Source organism: Girardinichthys multiradiatus, chromosome 2 (assembly GCF_021462225.1).
Source record: "Girardinichthys multiradiatus isolate DD_20200921_A chromosome 2, DD_fGirMul_XY1, whole genome shotgun sequence".
Classification (NCBI taxonomy): Eukaryota; Metazoa; Chordata; class Actinopteri; order Cyprinodontiformes; family Goodeidae; genus Girardinichthys; species Girardinichthys multiradiatus.
Genome location: NC_061795.1, coordinates 22,657,335 through 22,678,732, shown reverse-complemented (window position 1 = coordinate 22,678,732; position 21,398 = coordinate 22,657,335). Strand labels below are relative to the sequence as shown.

At 39.8% G+C, this 21,398-nt stretch overlaps 1 protein-coding gene across 3 annotated transcripts; it reads left to right on the top strand.

Moving 5' to 3' along the window:
• The first annotated feature begins 653 nt into the window (after positions 1 to 653).
• Positions 654 to 21,303, top strand: arid3b (AT rich interactive domain 3B (BRIGHT-like)). 3 transcript variants are annotated; one of them, XM_047392352.1, is made up of 9 exons: positions 654 to 938; positions 3,551 to 4,117; positions 13,155 to 13,229; positions 13,308 to 13,380; positions 14,282 to 14,465; positions 17,928 to 18,178; positions 18,356 to 18,631; positions 18,729 to 18,818; positions 20,028 to 21,303. In XM_047392352.1, the coding sequence occupies exons 1-9, from the start codon at positions 669 to 671 to the stop codon at positions 20,165 to 20,167; spliced, it is 1,926 nt and encodes a 641-aa protein (XP_047248308.1). In that variant the 5' UTR covers positions 654 to 668; the 3' UTR covers positions 20,168 to 21,303. The 3 variants fall into 3 exon arrangements, with proteins under 3 accessions (XP_047248308.1, XP_047248320.1, XP_047248314.1); XM_047392364.1 differs by lacking the exon at positions 654 to 938 and adding an exon at positions 1,765 to 2,254 and having other exon boundaries at positions 3,584 to 4,117; XM_047392358.1 differs by lacking the exon at positions 654 to 938 and adding an exon at positions 1,768 to 2,254.
• Positions 21,304 to 21,398: the final 95 nt, after the last annotated feature.

Below are 21,398 nucleotides of genomic sequence, written 5' to 3'. Positions count from 1 at the left end.
AGATTCTGTAGAGCCATGGCTTTTAGTTCTGGGTTTAGTGTCCAGTTTGTGTTTGCTTGCAGTCCCCTTCACATCCATGAATGGTCTGTTTGACTGCTGGACCCTGAGAGTTATGTTCGTATCCTGTAATCCATCAGGTCACGTCAGCTGCCTCTGCCTTGGGCCTTATATAGATTGGGGGGGAGGAACTATAACCGCTTAATACCAGGCGACAGAGTTATTATCACTTGGAGTATGTATCCGCCCAGAATAGAAGCACTTCAGATGTTCACCAATAAAGTGTCCTTAAAGTTGTGGTTCATTTGTTTATTGTTACTGCTTTCCATGTCTTGCTAAAGTATTCATACCTGCTGAACTTTGTCATATTTTCTCATGTTACAATCGCAATCTTCGGTTTAGTTTTTGTGACCTACAGACCAGCACAAAGTACTGCATATTTGTAAATTACAAACAAAAGCATGTCATTTAAAAAACTTTCCCCAGAAATGTGGCATGCATAAGTATTCAGCTACCTTTACTCTGATACATATAAATAAAATCCAGGGCAACCATTTGCCCCCCCCCCCCATAGTCACCTAACTAGTAAATAAACCCCACCTGCGTGTAATATAATCTCAGCTGTTCTACAAAGACCTCTGAGGTTTGATAGAAAACATGAGTGAGCAAACATGAAGACGAAGGAACACAGCAGACAAGTAAGAGATAATGTAGAGAAGTTTAAAGCAGGGTTTGGTTCTAAAAGAATATCCAAAGCTTTGACCATCTTCCGGAGCACCGTTCAGTCCATCATCTGGAAATGGAACAAGTACGGCACAACGGCGAACCTACCTAGACATGGCCGTCCACCTAAAGTCACAGGCAGGACGAGAGAATTAATCCGAAAAGCCGTCAAGAGGCCTGTGGTAACTCAGGAGGGGCTGCAGAGATCTACTACTCAGGTAGGAGAATCGGTTGATACAACTATTAGCTAAGTATTTCACAAATCTGGCAAGAATAAAATGGTAGTCCCGTTCCCAGTCCGTCACAGGCTGTACAGGAAACACAGCACATGTGAAATATGGTGGTGGCAGCATCATGCTGTGGGGCCGCTTCTTCCAGAAGGGACAGAGAAGCTGGATGGAGTTATATTCAGGACATTCCTGACAGATGGCCTGCTAGAGGCTGCTAAATGTTTTAGTCCGGTTATAGGTTCACCTTCCAGCAGGACAATGACTCTAAATATAGACAGAGCAACAGAAAGGTGTAGATCAAAGCTTTTTCGTGTGATAGAATGGCCCAGTCAAAGTCCAGCCCTAAATCCAATTGTGAGTATGTGGCAGGACTTGAAAATGCATCTTCACAGACTTCCCGCATCCAATCGGTCCTAAATGTTTTATTTACCAAATCTTGGTTGCAGATTCAGTCTCTAGATGATCAAGGCTGGAAGAGTCATCTCCAAAACACCCGCAGCTGTGCTTGCAGCTAAAGATGGTTCTACAATTAACTCTGAGGGGTTGATACAAATGCACAGCACACTTCTCACATTTTATTTTAAATATTTTAAAAAGGCGGGCCATGGGTTTTTCCCTTCCACTTCACATTTATGCACTACTTTGTGTTGGGTTTATTCCCAAAAATTCCCCCATGGTGCCATCTTCATTGGACCAGTAAACCTGCGGGGTGTTTGGTTACAGCTGGCGAGAAACCGAAGCAAAGCGTTTGGTTTAGAGAAAGTTGACCTTAAATCACATGAATGTAGACGTTTTAAAAAATGCTGCTTTCTTTAAGAGCATACGCGTCGTTATCTCTGATAAGCAGAGGGTTGTGCATTGGGTGGGAATTTTCTCACGGAGTGGATGGAAAAGCCTTTTATCGCTTCAAGTAGAGGATTGGAGGGGAAGAAACACTTCACGATTTTTTACGCACAGGGCGGGCCTTTCATTCAGCAAGGCTGTGGGTGAGGGGGTCACCTAGTCACAATCAAGGATGTTTGAGTTTCCATGCGCAGTGACCAGGGAGGTAACACTGAGCGTCATTTACCCCTCCTCCAGCTCCGACCACTTCGGCCTCCCACACTAACCCAGGGTTTTAAAGTCACCCTCGGTCCAAAACAGGAGAAATATATAAATATATATATATATATATAAAAAATAAAAAAAAATCTAAAAGGACGAGCCGCTGATGCCATGTGACTTATTTCTGCCGAGAGGAAACAAGGAAAAATAAAACGACGGAAGACCTGTTGGCGACGATGAATTACTCCAAGGCACAAATGGTGAGTGTCGACGCTCCCACTCGTGTTTGTTACAGTAACAAAGCAACTGTCGGTTAATGAAGACATTACAGAGAGCAGGTTTACCATGAGGTTGTCTCTGAGGGGCCACACGAAACGTAAGCTTAGAATAATCGAGCTGCTTAGTTTGCCGAGGAAAATAAAACGCGCTGTTTGTAAAATAAACAAGGCACAGCGTAAAACCTCCCATGTTTAGACGCTTTTTAGCCAAACGGGACCTTTATTATACCGCAGGATTGCATGCATGCATTCCAATAAATGGGATTAATTGTCTGTTTCTAATTATCTAAGCTTATAAAACTTTAATCCACTTCAAATGGCTCTAAATCAGGCCAAAGCTCATCCTACATCTGCATACGTATTTACACCCAAACAAATGAATATTTACTTAGCTGTTGTAGTTATTTAAAAGTTGGATCAAACCTCATTCAGTCTATTAAGCGTTCGGTAAATGTAGTTTCTGTTTTTTATTGGAGACGAACCGATCAGGCTTTTCCAGGCCGATTCTGATTGGGTTTTTTCTTTGAGCTTCGACCTGCCAGTTATTCCCTATTCTTATGTTCTTTCTACAGGCTATAACAAGCACAAACATATTTGCAAAAACTTTGTTTTAATTCATCAATTATTCCAAAACCATAGAAAACAATAAATGAATCAAGTTTCTCGGATAGATGCGTTATACTTTATAATCTGGTTTTAAGAGTAGCACCAACGATGCTTTCATGGCCGATACAATACTTTTGGTTGATTAAAGTCTGAAACGTTTTTTTTTTTTTTTACAATATTAGGGAAACAAGCAATGACCAGATTATTGTTGAATGTTGCAGGGAAGACATTACACCATTTCCCTCTGCCGTTTTGTCATCAAGATGTCTTCACCAATGTCTAGGAGCATTAGCATCCCACGACCTAAATTCCCTTTCAGATGTGGACATCAACACCAAATTCTAACCATCCAACGTGATTTAAAATTGGCATGCAGAACATGAATCCATCGCACCTTAAATAAATAAAGGTCTAGCAAAAATTGATTCAGAATAGTCCTTTTCTTTTGCAATATTGCACACATTTACATTTGGGTGACAATTGGAGATTAGTATATTACAGCTCTATTTTGTTTCAGTGTATGACATCCAGATCACCAGTCGGAGCCAAACATGGGAATATTGGCTGATTCCGGTATCTGGCCAAATGATTGGTGCATCTCTAGTTTATTTTAATCTGCAGCAGCTTACGAGTGGTAACTTCTGCTCTTTTTGTGTTTTTTTTTTTGTCCAGTCAAACTTAACTGAAGTCGGGGGTCTGCAACAGTCTATTCCTGCAGGGGTGAAGCTGGAGACTGTGATGGAGCAGCTGCAGAGGCACCAAGGAGCTAAACTGGAGATGAACATGCAGGAGAAACATCTTCTTCAAGCTCAGTTCCTCTTGGCTCAACAAGCCGCTGCCGCAAGAGCGTCTGACTGTAGACCGAACTTCGTTCTATTTGGGAAAGCAGATGAACAGATCCACCGAACCACCCAGCATGCTTTGAGAAACCCTCTGAACAAGACGGAGCCAAAGCAGGAGAACGAAGACTCTGACAGAGAAGAGCAAGAGATGTTGGAGCCTGAGGAGGAGGATGAATTGGAAAATGAGGGAGATGAGAAGAAAAGACTCCCACTGGTTTCACGCTTCCAGCCATATTCCACATCCCTGCCAGTTGCCATGGAGCAAATATCTGAGCCTTCACCTTCAGCAGTAAAAGAGGAGCAGGAGGAGAAGAACCTGTCGCCTCCTGCGGGTCAAACCAGATTTACGTCACCCAACGGCCTTGCTGACTGGGGCTACGATGAGCTGTTCAAACAGGTATGTTATACAGGATTTTGGTATCCAGAAAGTGCGTTAACTTTTATATTACTGCAGATGTCTATTGCAAGAGTGTCCTCATCTTTAAAGGCAACGCAAACATCTTCGACTGCTGTTTTTAGTTTGTGTATGCTCTGTCTTGCATTATTAATTATTGACTTCCTCTGGCTGAGAGTCAGGCGGAATGGCGCTGTTCTGTCCCATAAAGAGGATGGAACACGTCCCTTTTGGCAGGACGCCTAAGCTTTGATGGTGTTTAATTACTGACCAGACCACAGATCGTCTGCCTTTCTTCAGCTTGTGCCTCGATCATTCGGTTGAAAAAAGAAAACCAGCCCCTTTATACAACAAGCTGGGTTAATTGTTCTTGGCTGTGGTCCAGTTAAAACTGTGCAAAGACGCCAGTCCGGGTCAAAGGAGGGGGGTCTGAAATGAGAGCAGAGGATTAATGAAATTGCCTCAGGTGTGAATTTGTGGCCGAGGTTGGCCTCCGGCGTTCACTACTGTATCCGTGTGATAATATTTAATATTAGAAGGAAATCTGATATCCGAAGCTATTGTTGATGATTATGCTTCCCAGATATTTTGAGATCTTCTAATAAACAAGGCGTCCATTTTTCCTTCCGTATGAAGACTTTCTTGATTGGCTCTTCTCTGCATGTTCCCCTTGAAAAGGCCTCATGTCAATATAACACATTATGATTAATGAGGCCAGTGGGTGGAGGGACAGCTGGGTTGGTGACTTTCAGCATGAAAACAGCTACTTATGTTTTCCTGCTTTAATTTCACTGGAGCAAAAGGTTCTTAGGGGGTTTATACACAAATTGTTCACTTTCGGGGGGGAAACACGACCTTGTTATTTTTTTGAGGTTTTCAAATCAAGTAGGATTTTTTTTAAACCCATCAAAATGAAAGACAGGACTGCCTTATATTATGCATCAAAGCATTTCCATAACCTGAGATATTTATTCAAATCCCAAATATTGTATATCAAACTACATGCTGTTGGTTGCTGTGTATAGACTGAAAAATGGTGGGAGGTCTCAGTTTTGATCTGTTTTTAATGAAGGATTTAGTATTTGACCTGCCAGCTGATCAAGAGAAAACTGGCCAGTTTCGATCTCTGGTTGATTGATTGGTACGTCTCTATCCGTTATTATTCTTACCAAAGGTCATGGATGGCTTAGATAATCTTGGCTTGTAAACTAAATGACGTACATAATTTCAATCCATTAAGTCAATCCAGTGAGAATATGTTCGCTTAAAACAGACCAGCTGACCCAATTTAGAACATTTATCATTTTTAATTAAAACAAGTAATGAAATCTTAATTTTTGGTTATGAAAACAGATTAACTACATATATGTGAAATATCTCAGAACTTATCTGATAATAAATGTACACAAGGGATTTGCTTTCAGTTAGCTGTCAAGATTTGCATCGTGTGTGATGCACTTAGCACCTTCGCCAATTCATGCCCACAGTTCGTCATTTCATCCCTCTCCACTTATACTGTGTACCTGTTAACAAACCATTTAACATCCTTGGACTGAAACCATTGCATGTTTTTTTTTTCTTCTTCTTTGTATTTCAAGAATTATGGAGATATATCATCTTAAAAATTCTCAAATCTGACATTTTTAATTCCATATTTTCTGAAAACTCTATAATACCCTGTTTCTGTTTATTTTGGCTCTGATTCCCATTTGGACAGGTCCATGTTTATAAAATATAGTAGATTAAATACCCTGATCACACCGAAATGACTCTAAGCAACCACCTGCTGGTAGATATTATTAGAGTTGCATTACCACATTTCAGACTGAGTAAAATATTTAAAAAAATCACATTAAATGGCCAGTTATCAAAGTGGATAGGTTCACATTCACGTTAGGTCAGTATGCAATTTCAGAATTTATGCGCAAAAAGACCCACATTACCAAGGAACGAACTTTGGATGCCAGAGATTGGAATTGGCCATGTTTCCGTTAATTGGGTTTGATCAGTGATCGGTAGGTAAAATATGAAAAAATATGATCCCCACCCCCCATTTATCAAATTTACTTAATGCACTAAGAAGGTTTTAATTTAGTTTGATCAAATTCAGATAAAGGTAAGGGACATATAGCGTGGCAAGGCTCTCACTGGAGATAACAAGGCTTATTTTTATAAGAGGTAATGAGTTAGTGAAATGACATTAGATTTTTCCAGTGTTTGCAATAATTTGTAAAATGCATAAATGAAGAGATAAATGTCTAAGGTCATTTGCAGTAACATTCCTTACACACATACGAGGCAAATTAAAATATTTAACATTCGTTTTGAAAAGATATCGTTCAAACCACAAATTAAATTGTTTTCTGAGCTACATGCTGAATGCTATCAGAGCTCCCAGGCCAGCATGTGTGAAAGCTCCTGGAGCAATTAACCAAAGACTCTTTGTTAATAGAGCTGCAGTTGGTCTCACTTGCTCATCAATAAGAGGGGGAAGGGTTTCATTTCGGTTGATAGTTAAAAGGAACGGGATGTTTATCTACCTTCAATGGGCTTTTTGCTGGCATCCTTTTTATAAGAAATTCCAAGTTGAGTCAACAGCTGTGCAACCAGAGGGACACCCTGTGTGTGTGTTGTGGATACAGTGTACTGTTGAGCCAGTTTAACCCCTGAAAACAGGGAAATAGTTTCTTTTATGAGGGTCCATTAAACATAGTCTCCTGCAGGATAACTGCAGAAGGCTACATGGCGATGGACAGTGCAGTTAAAGTGCCAACAGACAAGAGTCAACATGTATTTCACCAAACCAGTTGATTATTAATAAAAATAAAAAAAACCTTGCTGTACTACAATAAGGCCAAATGCTTAAAGTAGATAGGTTCAAGTAATGTATTAATAAAATGGTTGGCTAAATGATTACTCGGTTTAAATGGTTGATGGAGTTCAAATGGCTTTTGTGATAGAAAAAAATGTTGACGCACTGAAGTAATGAGTACCTTAAAAATACCACTGTTGGAACAACATTTACTGAAACATTTAAAACTAAAATGTATAGCACTATCTAACTTTTTTATTTTTAAGAAGAAATGATTTCCACAGTAAAATAACATTAAGTAAATTTTACATATATTGTAACTCTAAACCTAAGTGTTAATAGGTCAGGCGATGGGTACCGCCTTCAGTCAGCTGCTTAAACCAAATGAAGTGTTGAAATGGTGTTACCCTACGAAGAGCGATATGTGGCTCTCCCTTTATTTCTATAAAGAGCCCCTTTTTAGCCAACCGACAAGCACTTTCAGCAACAGGTGGGGGAGGGGCTACGGTACGTAAGTCCGTCCTCGTCACTCCAGTTTATTATCTAGTTTTCCTAAGAGTGCGTGTTAAACGCGCACCTGTCAAACTTGCAGGTTACACTTCCTCTGGTTAAAGTTTTAGCCACAAGCGTCGCAACAAGTAGGCACAGCCGAGTTTTGACTGGGCATGTCCATTGTGGTATGATGATTGTAACAGACAAAGGAGAAGAAATTCACCTTAACAGAGCTCACTACATATGATTGGGTACCAAAACAACCCCCTTTACTGCCGCGATCCTCAGGAAGTGGCTGACACAGTCAATCCAACCGCAGCGCTGCCAGGAAGGAGGACAGCTAGCATTGTTGAACCTTTTAAAGAAAATAAGAGATCGGCATCTCTATAGTAAAGGCTGATTGATGCAGTTTTGCTGCATTCCTGGCAAAGCCAGAAAAATCAAACATCGTGGTGGCCACCATGACCATAAAATCCGGTATGGCTACCATGCATTAAGAAGTTATCATAATCCGTGGCAATAAACTGGGTGTTTTTTTGTAGATGTGTAACTATATGAATTGGTCAAAAATAGAACTGTAAAACGAAAACAATTAAGGGACTCTGCACATCAACCAGTGGCTGAATCAGGTGCATCCAATTTCTGCTTTTACAACTGTATAACCTCTTCAAATGAACGTGTTTCTACATTTTTAATAATACATTGTTACCGGCATGTTTTGCTAGTTGTGGTTACTGAGCATAACGACCTCCTGCTGGTTTTCCAGATTAATGTGAGCCGAAGCTCCATGGTTGGTAGAACCCAGCATTTTAAATCGCGTGTCAAAGACGTCGTTTTTGACCAAATATTTGCGAAGTGTGGGGAGATTTGCCCAGACAGGTGACCTGTTAGTGGGAGGTGGGATTAACCCTAAAAGGAACGTTTCTGTAAATCTGCAAACAAAAGACACTCCTGCGTTTATCACAGTGATGCAGCTGTTAATTGTGTCCCAGTGTTTTCAGTTTGAATTGTTTTTACCATCAACACAATGAGCGTTACGGTTGAACCTGGAGTTAACTGATTAATGGTTCCCAGGCTGGAAAAATTCAGATCATTAGCCTCGAATCACGTCTTGTTGCCACATTAAACATTAAAAGACCGGAAATATTTGTGTAAGACACGCAACAATATAATTGCTAAACAAACTGCCTTTGAGAAAAGTCTACTGTTATGAATAATCACAAAGACAATCTTTTGGAGGATTTAATACAGCCAAATACATAAACATGTTTTGTTGCCTGGAACACAAATGCTTGTTTTAATCTACAACATGATAATCTAAACACAGAAATGACCTGTATGGCTCCGACAGGCATTGGTCCTACCCTGGCAAATCACCCAGAAAGCAGTGAAACCAAGGCTTTGTGATGTCAAAACAGGAACAATGTTAGGGAAAAGCTGAATTAAATTGATGCTGTGGAAAAACATACAGTCTGTCAGCTTTTAGTTTTAAAGCTTGCATCATAATAAAGCTTTCAGAGCTAGAAAATGAGCTCAGCAGGCTTTTCTGCACAGTTGCACTCACACCGCCCTAACATATTTAACCTTTTAATGTCTTGCTGGTTGCTTGGGTTGGTGGGGGTGGTAGGTGGGTGTGGGTGGGGTGGTTGCGATTAAAAAATAACACGCGACACTTTAAACTTCCCAGAGAGCCTAATTCATTTAATCTCCCTCTTCTTTGTTCATTAGAAGCCTGATTTGGATGCCTTCAGGTTTTTCCAGCACTAATTATCAAAAAAACTTTCTTAGCACAAACAGACATTAATAGAAAAGTGAACGTTAATTTATCCATCGTTTCATGAACATATCTGTTCTGATGGGTTCTGTTTGGTTTTTAGGCCTGACCAGCATTGAATACTATCCTAATAAATACTAAATACCTAAGTCGATTAAAGAGATAAGAAATGGATTAATATTAAATGTGTACTTTGTCTTAAATGAAATGAATGATGAATTATATAATGAATAACATAACAACATTGCATATAGTACCAAGTATTCAGATTTTATAGGTTTCAAATTTCAACTAGTTTCAGGTGCTTTGCAGTGCTGTTAAAGTATTTGCCCCCTTTACAGATTTCTTTCCTTCTTTTGGTCACAGTTAAATGTTTCACATTATCAAACTAACTATAATGTAAAAGATAAGCAGAGTAAATACAAAAAGCAGTTTTCAAATATGACTTCATTAATTTAGGGAAAAGATAATACAAACCAACCTAGCCCTGTGTAAAAACAAAATCACTTGTCTTGTTAAATAATAAATCACCTGTGATTAAACTACATTTTTTTTGGTTCTCTACTATGATGCTGCTTTAACAGGTTGTCTTCCCAAAACACTGATAAAGACACAAATTACTGTAGCTCTTTAAGAGACTCTTCTGTGTTATTTCCCAAAACCAGACCGAACAAACTGAGCTCTCAGCAGAGACAGTCCCATGCTGTAGGATGAGGTACGATGGCTTCTCTTCACATTGTTGAAGCTTGATTTTCCTAAGAGAGCTGCTGTAGGTCCCAGGGTACAGACCCATCTATAAGCAGCAGGAAAGGATTTAATGGCCTTCGAAGATGGTGAAACCAGACTGTAAAAACTGGTTTAAACATGCCTTCTTTTGAATTCTCTCTGTTCAGGCTTTGATTTTTGTTTTGATGTACATTGTCATGGGATATGTCTTATAGCAACCACACCCACTGAGCTGAATTTTCCACTGGTGCACATCGGTGAATGTAAAGACTCGTTCAAAAGGTTATTGTTAGAAACTGATGACATTTGATAAAAGTCTGAATATTTAGTGTCAACAACAAAAATAACCCCACAAACCAATAACCACAGTTTTTGCTTTCATTACAGTTGAAATTAGGTGTAACTATTATTTGTAGACAAACAGAAACTGACTAAACTAACAAAATAAAGTACAGTCTAGACTGATTTGTCTGAAACATCATAGGATACAATAGATATAAAAGAAGCTGCCAAAATCCCAGGTTTTTATGATGTATAAAGTTGACACCAAGATAAATCCTTTGAGAAGTTTTTCTACTTTTTAATGTGACGTATAACCTGTACAACGCAATAAAAAAAACCCAACTGAAATACTTGAGAAGAAATAAAGAAACTAACGTAAAGTGATTTTATAAGTTTATACAAACTCCAGGGATGTTCACAAGTCACTTTCCCCAAGTCAGAGTCCCAAGTCTCTAATGAGTAAAATAAACATTTTCTCATTAAATTCTTGGCATTTAGTGCACTTCTACCCCTGCATCGCCGTGGATTAGGATTCCAAACCTGTGCTGTTTGTCCTTAGGCCTCACATACCAGCTTCCTTTCACTCTTCATTACATCAGATAAAAACTGTTCCTAAGACTGGAGTCTCAGACCAGGAGTCCAATCAAGTCTCAAGTCTTTAGAGAACAAGTAAAAGTCAAGTCGGAAGTCTTTTATTTTTCTACTTAAGCCCGACTCAAATTGGAGTCTCAAACCCGAGTCGCCGTCTCTAACTGTTGAAACACATTTTTGTTTCAGCTGTCAGTCTTTTGGTAGGACTCTTTAAACACGACACATCCTGACTTGGTAATATTTACCCACACTTCTTTGCAAAAACGTTCCAAATTTGTCCGAGCCCTCTTTAGGTCAGCCCATAGAATCGCATTCAGTCTAAGGTTAGGCAAAACTGTCACTGTGTTCTGGTTTTGTTGGTTTGGGTTTATGATTCGGGCTGTTGTCATGCCGAAAGATGAAGCTCTCTTCATCTTCAACTTTGTAGCAAAAGCCTGCAGGTTTTGTGCCAACATTATAATTCCCGCCACATTATCTAAGGTGCTTTTCCAGTGAAACAAAAACACCCCCGAAGCATGATGCTGCTACCACCATACCTCACTGGATATTTGGTCATTTATTTGGGTGGTGCTGTTCTTGTGCCAAACATTGTTTTTGGAATAATGACCAAAACGTTCCGCCTTGATTTCATCAGACTAGTACATTTTTTGGGCAACTTGAAATATGTTTTTGCAAAGTTTAGCTGGATTTAGGTGTTTGTTTTTGTTAAAAAAAATAAATAAATAAAAACTTCTTCCTTGCCATCCTATTGCCCAGCTTGGACCACAGATGTGAAACTTCAGTCCATAAGGACTCTGTAGAACTCGATGCATGGCTGCAATGGCTACTTGCTAAGAAGGCATTTCAGCCATTTGTCTCGGGTGTGTTGGACCAAGGTCACATCTATAAGTTGCAGGACACTGGTCCTATGAGGAATATAAGACATTGTTGTCACATGTAGGCTACTACTGAGCCAGTAGTGGAAATTCCTTGAGCTCTTTTAAAGCTGCTCCAGGTCTCTTGGCAGCCTCCCTGACCAGTTTCATTCTTGTCTTTTCATCAGTTTTGGAGGAATGTTAATTTCCTGGATATATTACTGCTGTGCCATATTGTTCTGCTTGATAACAGCTTTTACTGTGTTTCATGGCAGATCTGTGCCTTGGAAATTCCTTTATGCTCTTGGCCTGACTGAGATTGTTGACAAGGAGATCCCCCACCATGGCTTTTCCTTCAAGATGCAACTCAGCAGTCAGTTGTCACAAAATGTCCACTAGAACAACATAACTTCAGTTGGGATTGTTCAGAGCTACTTTACATGATTGCAGGGTTGTACTGGCTACTATTTGCAGAACTGAAAGATATCTTCATCTTTTATACCTCGGACTTCCAGCCTTGTGCTGAAATGCTCTGGCTGCAGCTGTGCCAGTGATGAACAGGAAATTAGACATGCCGTGTGTTGCTCTGTTTTAGTAATTAACTCATATTGAGGTTTTAGGAGTACAAAATGGCTGTAAGTAAAGTAAAGTTCCTGGCGATTGGGGGTTGCAGCAGCCTGTCTGTCTGAAAGGTCAGCGCTCTGCACTGGGAATGTAAAGTTTGGGCTGTTTGCAAAGACAGGGTTTGCATACCTTCATAAATTGACAGAGCTTGATCATTGAGTTTTTGCAGCAGCTTTAAGCTTTGCTTTATAATAACTTTGCTTAAGAAAAAAGTAATCCTGCCCAAAAGAATAGCTTCATGTCAAGTTTTTTGTTGAGGAATATTTTGATTTATTATTCATTTTTTCAACACTTTGATCTGCAACAGTGTAATTTCAACTAATTTAATTAGATTTGTGATTCCTTTATTTGACACATAAAACTAGCTCCGAGCTGGGTGTTCATCGGTCCACCGTCAGAAAAACCATCTACAAATGGAAGATGTTCAGGACAGTCTCCACTCTCCCCAGGAGTGGCCGTCCCCCAAAGAACACACCAAAAGGACAATGCACTGTCCTAGAAGAGGTGGAAGAGAAAGCTGTGATTAGACAGAATACCTGCATAGTTTGTTTGTGTTTCAGTACACTTGAGTCGGTTTTTTTAAAATATGGCTTTATCTCTGCAAATTGTCAGAAATTAATGATATAGAAAAAAAAAAAAAAACCATTACATAATGGGGGAAATGATCAGTTAACCATGAGGGTGTGGTGGCAGAACAGACCTCGGGTTTCCAATAATGAATAGGCAGACAAGTCTGAGTTCTTTTTGCATATTAAAAAAAAGAAGAATATTAACCTAGTTTGTAACCTAATGAATTTTGTTTTTCCTGCCTGCTTAGCTAAACTTGGTTGGAAATCAACTTTCAAACCTACAGGTAATAAACTGAAGTGATGTGTGTATCTGCAGAGAGGAAGCAGCATCTGGACAGAGGAAACTGATGGAGCAAAAGCGAGAGGAGAGCCATCTAGAGACTTTGCAAAGGTTGGATGCTGTTGGAATTTAAAACAATGAATGTAAAAAATCACTGAGTTCAATGGTTTGTTGCTTTTTCTTTTGCAGCTTTATGAACTGGATAATGATCCCCAACGGAAGGCGTTTCTTGATGAACTCTTTGTCTTCATGCAGAAACGAGGTCATTTTTTATTTAATTTTTTTCTGTTTTGAGAAGCAGATTTATGTTTCTTCTTTTCAAAGTCAGTTTCAAACCACTTAGTTACGGTGATACAGTGTTTTGCAACAGTACTGATATCCTTTTAAACATTTTCTCACATTACGGCCATAAACTTCAATGTGTTTTATTGGGACTTTATGTGATAGACTAACAAAAACTATCATTGTCCACTTATCAGATTTTCTTTGTGAAAAAGTGTATAAACCATGTACCATTTTCAGTCTACTTCATTGTACTGTGCATCACTTTGTATTGGTCTATAAATATAAAATCCCAATAAAATGCATTTAAGTTTGTGATTGTCTGATAACAAATGGGCAAAATTCAAGTGGTGTGAATACTTTTGCAAAAATGACTATTGGCCAAATTAGAAATGCTTTTTTTAAATACAGGGGTGAATGCTGTTGGACCTGTGGAGTGTGTGTTTGTCCCAGCCAGGTGTTCAGTTCAGGCACAAAGTAATCGTATTTCTATGGCTGCGTTTTTAGTCCAATAATTGGCTTTGCTCCAAATCAGGATTAGAGGGGTTAGCTGTCATCCAGGGTGATTTACAGACCTGGTTGGCTCCACTACCCGCCTCCCACCGCAATCAAATGAAAGCGACAACATAAGCTGCTGCTCCCCACCCCCCTTCAATCTAAAATGAGCTTCATTGGTCGAGTCAATCCGCATGGATTATACAAGTTAAACCTCATTACCCAACACTGACCTAAGGTCGTCAGGTGTGTTGATCAGAAAATGTTCTCAACCTGCCCTTCCCTCTTGCCCTCCTCTGTTAATAGTCTCTACTAACAAAACAATCATGGTTAATTTCAACTAATCGTCTGTAGTTTTCTTTACATCCATTCTTTTCTGTATGCAGGAACCCCTGTGAACCGCATTCCCATCATGGCGAAACAGGTGTTGGACCTGTACAGGCTTTATAAGCTTGTGACAGAGAAGGGAGGGCTGGTGGAGGTTATTAACAAGAAGCTCTGGAGGGAGATCACCAAAGGTCTCAATCTGCCCACCTCCATCACCAGCGCAGCCTTTACCCTGCGCACTCAGTATGTCTTTTTTATTTATTTTATTTTTTACACAAATTAAATTGTTGTTCAATCAGAACAGATAATTGGATTCATCATATGGAAGCTTTATGACTGAATTTTTATGTTAATACAATCCATTCTGTGGATTTGGTATGAATTTTTAAGAACTTAAGTGCAAAAGAACAGGAAAACTTCAACATTTTTAGATTAAATGTCTCAAAGCGAAGCAACTGGACTTTTAATCCACGTCAACATAAAGGACTGAGTTGAGGTTCGTGTTCTGGTTATTTGGCCCCTTCGCTACTTTAATACATTTGCAGTTTTAGTCATTTTATAGCTGAATTTTTTAGGTAGACGGTACTATTTTTATTCTTGTAGTGGACTTGTGGTTTTAATACACTCACCGGCCACTTTATGAGGTACACCTGTCCAACTGCTTGTTAACGCAAATTTCTAATCAGCCAATCACATGGCAACAACTCAATGCATTTAGGCATGTAGACATGGTCAAGACGATCTGCTGCAGTTCAAACCGAGCATCAGAATGGGGAAGAAAGGTGATTTAAGTGACTTTGAACGTGGCATGGTTGTCGGTACCAGACGGGCTGGTCTGAGTATTTCAGAAACTGCTGATCTACTGAGATTTTCTCGCACTACCATCTCTAGGGTTTACAGAGAATGGTCTGAAAAAGAGAAAATATCCAGTGAGCGGCAGTTCTGTGGGCGCAAATGCCTTTTTGATGCCAGAGGTCAGAGGAGAATGGCCAGACTGTTTAGAGCTGATAGAAAGACAACAGTAACTCAAATAACCACTCGTTACAACCAAAGCATGCAGAAGAGCATCTCTGAACGCACAACACGTCGAACATTGAGGCGGATGGGCTACAGCAGCAGAAGACCACACCGGGTGCCACTCCTGTCAGCTAAGAACAGGAAACTGAGGCTACAATTCGCACAGGCTCATCAAAATTGGACAATTGAAGATTGGAAAAACGTTGCCTGGTCTGATGAGTCTTGATTTCTGCTGAGACATTCAGATGCTAGGGTCTGAAACATGAAAGCATGGATTCATCCTGCCTTGTATCAACGGTTCAGGCTGGTGGTATAATAGTGTGGGGGGATATTTTCTTGGCACACTTTGGGCCCCTTAGTACCAATTGAGCATCGTGTCAACGCCACAGCCTACCTGAGTATTGATGCTGACCATGTCCATCCCTTTATGACCACAGTGTACCCATCTTCTGATGGTTACTTCCAGCAGGATAACGCGCCATGTCATAAAGCATGAATAATCTCAGACTGGTTTCTTGAACATGAGAATGAGTTCACTGGACTCAAATGGCCTCCACAGTCACCAGATCTCAATCCAACAGAGCACATGTTTTTGTGGGGGTTTTTTTATGTGTTGGTGCAATTCCTTTTTTTTTTTTTTTTTTAAAGTTCTTAAATTGTGTCCATTTTTAACTTCGACCATGAGAATTAGGATTAGGTGATTGGCTATGATTAACTATTAAAGAGTGCCAATGGGCAAAAACTAACCAAGTTAGTGACTTTAATTAAGATTACCAAGTCAGGGCACCAGCTCATTGTCAGGAAACATTAGCCAAACAGCTCTCAGTTTCTCAGTTGTTTAATAAATACCTGCCTAGTGAGGTGTGGTATTATGGAACAATAGATGAAAGAGTGAATTCGAGCACTAGCGTTCTCAAACCACAAACCCTGCACACAGATACAGAATAAACTCGGATAACTCCTCACCGGAGTATTTTTTAAAATAAGTAATTCAGCTTAAAGTTAAAAATACTTCAGTCAACAAACCCTTTCTCTAAACTAGTAACATTCAACTAAACTACTACGTCAAAATGAAAGAATAAGGAAAAACAAATCTGAACAAATCCCAATCACCAATAAAATCATGCAGTGATGCCACAGCTGAGTGTGAATATGTTCAAGAACCAACATTTGTTTTGAGGAATTTGGCATTATGTTCAAATGAAGTTTAAAACTAATAAAAAAAAACAACAGTTGCTATGTGTTCAAACAACCAGCAGAATTAATGGTTGCTACCGTTTTAGCCTTAAAAGGGCTTTACCGTTGGGGATAAGGGAGACAGAATTTAGCAAATTCATAAGGATTATGCACATATTTTATGCAGATTAATTAGAGGACAGGAAGGTAAAACACAGTTAAAATGGAATGAGTTCCAGGTACAGGAGTAAAGGGACTCTTTACCAGTCATTAACTTTACAAAACAAATTTGTATCATTAACTACAGTGGCCTGTTAACACTCTGAACCACAATAGGGCCAGTGAGTTGCCTGGTGGTGGTGCTCTCACTCTAGCGGCTGGAACGAGAGTCTGCTCGTATTCTTGCAGACCTGTAGTTTCAATGCCATCTTCTTCAGGCAGTGGAGGGGAAACTGCTTCGTCGATGTAATTAGGGACACCGTCTCTTCCTAGGGAATCTATAATCAGACAGACAGATTCAGGCTGCTACTCTTAATTTCGGCCGAGATACAGTTACGATACACAAACAGCTTATCATATTTTACATTGGGTCCAAGGTTTTTTCATTTGCTGCAGGCAAAGAGAAAGAAATACTGCTGCACCTATGATTTTTTTGTTTTTTTGTTTACCTTATTAAATCACGGTGAGTCTGGCTGTGAAACTCCTCCTGTTATGAAAACGGGTTAGTACCACATACTTCAGTATTAATATATAATTATTTCTTTTCTGCACAACATAAAGAAACGCACCGTTGTGAAGTGGTAAGCCAGGCGTATTATCAATCGGAACAAACTGCCAGGAGACTTCTCAATCTTCAGTCTTTTGCTTTTTATTAACAAAATGCCCTCGGCCCAAATCATTCAGTTTTTTCATTGTTTAATAACATCAAGTCTTCTCTGTCTCCCTTAAACTAGTTCTTTTTTCTTCTACTGCCTGTAGGCACAAAGAATTTAAACTTGATAAGTTTTATTAAATATGAAAAGAAAGTGAAATACATCAAAGAAATGGCATTAAATTGCCAAGCACACTAAAATCAACACAGAAAATGAAAGTTACTTCAGTGTGGCCCCCTCCCCCTAATTTATTTGCCTCCATACACCTTCCACCAACTTCCCTGTCTCTGCTAAAGAAATAGATCACCGCAGCATGATGCTGCCACCTCCATATTTTGTCATAAGAATGGGTGTGTTCAGGGTGATGTGCACTCTTAGCTTTCTGGCACATATAGCTTTTTGCATGTCGACCAAAAGGTAAAATTTTGGTCATTCCTTCCAAATGTTTGCCTTGTCATCTCTGTGGCTTATTGCCAACTTTAAATAGAACTCCTTATTGCTTTCTTTCACCAGCGGCTTAAATAAATTACAAAACTGTCGAGACAAAATTATCCCTAACTTTTTACACATTAGATGTTTTTTTTTTTTTTTTGTATATTGTATTTATTTGCTATCTTTCTTGGAAAATTTTTCCTTGTAGGTATATGAAATACCTGTACGCGTTTGAGTGCGACAAGAAGGGTCTGAGCTCTCCGGGTGAGCTGCAGGCGGCGATCGACAGTAACCGCAGGGAAGGTCGACGGCCCAGCTACACCGGCAGCCTCTACCGCTACTCTCCTTCCCAGAGTTCTGCTCCACATTCCCTCCTGTCCTCACCTACGGTGCAAACTACCCCAACCACACACAATGGCATGAACATGTCTGGCAGTCCAAATTTAAAAAGAAGCTCAGGTAGGCCAGAGGGTTGTACCCAACAGCATTGAGGTTAAAATATTAAGTTTGATGTAAAACTAGGAGATTGATACTTTTGTTTGTTTTTGGAATCTTTTGTCAATTCTGGGCATCTGGTATTTCACTCCTTTAGTTTTCTTTTTAAATCAGTAATTTCACCTTCTTATTTTTAATTAGACGATCCTTCCACGCCTGTAATATCCAGGCCCATGGCTCTGAGCCACCATCAGCAGCCCAGTCATCCCAATCAGCTCGCACAAGCCGCCACATTGGAGCAACTCAGGGAGAGGCTGGATCGAGCAGCAGGTGGAGCTCCAGTAGATGGTCCGGAGAAGAAAATGATGCGGCTTGCGGAGGAGCAGCAGCGCCTCATGCAGCAGGCCCTGCAGCAAAACCTGCTGGCGGTGGCCTCCCACTTCAACCCCATGAGCCTCAAGCTCAACAATGGGCATGGTGTGTCATTTCTGCTGCCGTGTTTCCTTATCACAGCTGAGTGTTTTCGGATAACCACATGGAATGTCTGTTATTATTTGCCATCTTTGTGTTGCAGAAAAGAAAAAGGACTTGTCACTGAGCATCTCTACTAATGGACCAGCAAGTATCAGTGTATCTGTGGAGGTTAATGGTACAGTTTACTCAGGTCAGTTGTGAAACATGCAGTGCCTTGCAAAAATAGTCATGCATCTTGAGCTTTTTAACCTTTTTTTTGTCATGCAAATGCTTTCTGAAGGCCTCAGAGGTTTGTTAGGAGAACATTTAAGAACAAACAGCATCATGAAGACTAAGCAAAACAGCGGACAGGTTAGGGCAAAAGTTGTGGAGAAGCTGAAAGCAGGGTTAGGGTATAGAACAATGTCCCAAGCTTTGGAGATCTCTGAGCACTTTTTGCTATCCATCATCCAAAAATGGAGAGCGGATGGCACAGCTGCAAACTGACCATGTTTAGTGTCAATGTTCTCCTGGGAAGTGAACCTCCACCCCAGTCTCTAATGTTTTGCTGTCTCTAGCAGATTGTCCTCTAGTATTTCCCAGTATTAATCTCCATCAAACTACCCATCAACACCAACCCGCTTTTTTGTCTCGACTGCCAGCAGCATGATGCTATCAACATGTTTTATGTTGGGGACGGTGTGTGGACGTCTTATGGCTTATTTCAACAAAGGCTTTCTTGTCCATCTTGTAAAACAACCAGCTGTAGATCTCTGCAGCTCCTCCAGAAGTACCATGGACCTCTTGGCTGCTCCTCTGAGTAATGCTCTCCTTGCCAGTTTAGGTGGATGACCGTATCTTGGTAGGTTTGCAGTTGTGCCATGCCTGTTCCAGACCTCTGTGTGACGTTTAAAACTCTGGATTTTGTTTTATAATCTAAACCCACTATAAACCTCTCCAGAACCTTCTCCCTGACCTGTCTGCTGTGTTCCTTGGTCTTCATAATGCTGTTTGTTCACTGATATTCTCTAACAAACCTCTTGGCCTTCACAGAACAGCTGGATTTATACTTGGATTAAATTACACACAGGTAACATTGTTTACTAACTTGATGACTTCAGAGGGCAGTTGGTTGCGCTGGATTTTATTTAGGGGTATCGGAGCAATGAGCGCTGAATACAATGCCAAATAAACTAAAACGATGTTATTTTACCTCCACTCTATAATTATTTTTTTATTTTAGCGCATAAAATCCCAATAAACTACATTTATTGTTTGTGGTTGTAATGTAAAAAAGAATGTAGGTTCAAGGGATAGGAATGTTTCCCAGGCAATGTAAACTGCTGTTCAGGACAAAGTTTACTTGGTGTTTGCACAGATTTATCAGATCTCACCCTCCAATCTTATTTCCGTAACGCAGGGACGCTGTTGGCCCAGAAGTCGGCTGCTCCCGTGTCATCGCAAACCATCACTCCGGCTGGAACAAGCGGCTTCAGCGCCCTCTCCTCGTCTCACAGTCCATCCTCTTCATCTTCCACCTCCTCAAAGGGACCAAATTAAAGCTTTTTAAATCTGTCTGTAGTGCACCCAATATGCGTCTCTTATCTAAAGAGTGAGAAGTTCAGGGAAAAATAATCTGTCAAGCAGGAAAGCATCTTTCTTTTTTGCTCAACCACTTTTGAACTACTCTGACAGCTCATTATTACAAATTATGTCTTCAAAATAATTTGTGTCAAGTTGACAATAGTGTTTAACTTAAGGGCCTTCAAATAAATCTAGATTCAGATCAGTTTACTATAGTGCCTGTTAGAGTATTTTGTTCTTTAATATAGAGGAATTGTTGTCTAAAAAACTTGACTTGGATTGTTATGAATTGTGCAGAATACACAGTGAACATCATTGGGTTTTATTTACATTATTAATGAATTACACTTCATTAGGATTTGTTTGCATAATGATCCATAGAAGAATGTAGTTGCTGAAGTGCAGCTAACGGAGACCAAAAAGCCTTAGCTCAGTGTCAAAGCATCTGTCTTCAGCTGTTTTGCTGATGCCTCTTGTATCGCTTCTGGTAGTTCATCTTGATTGATGCTTTATACTTTTCATTGAGGATTTCAGATAGTATGCAGAAAACCAGCTTTCACTGGAACATAGCATCATAAGACGCTTGAGTGTGTAGACTGGATGAATTATTTCATGTTGTGATCTATTTACCATTTTTTTTTTTTTTAATCATTTGTGTTTAAACACTTATTTCCTGTCAGCTGTGAGAGTGAGACAATGAATATGCAGGGAACTATTTGTAATGTTGAAGTGGTGCAACATTTACCTCAGTTGTCTTCCCATGTTGGTATGTTTCTCAGACTTGTTTATCTGCTAATGTGTTGCTGTGTTTGTATAAAAACAGAGAATTTTTTTTTAATGACCTCCTGTTTTAGAAAGGTGAACACTGACAGATTACTACCTCATTCTGCTAGAAATATGCAATGCTGCATGCAGCGTGTGTTCGTTTAGCCACGAGCTAAAAACAGTCTGTATGTGGACAATCAAATGGACATATCTTCCAGAGCTGCTTCCAGAGCTACATTGGCATTTACCTCTGTGCTGGTCCTGAGTTGAATATTATGTTTAGATATGCAGCCATGAGAAATAAAACGATGCGTGGGGTTGGAAAAACTCTAAATTGGTAAATCAGATGGAGATGGTGAATTTATTCTGTTTTAAGTCAAAGATTGTATAATTCTTTTTTTTATGTAGCAGTGAGATACTCTTGTTTTGTTTATGTTGCCCT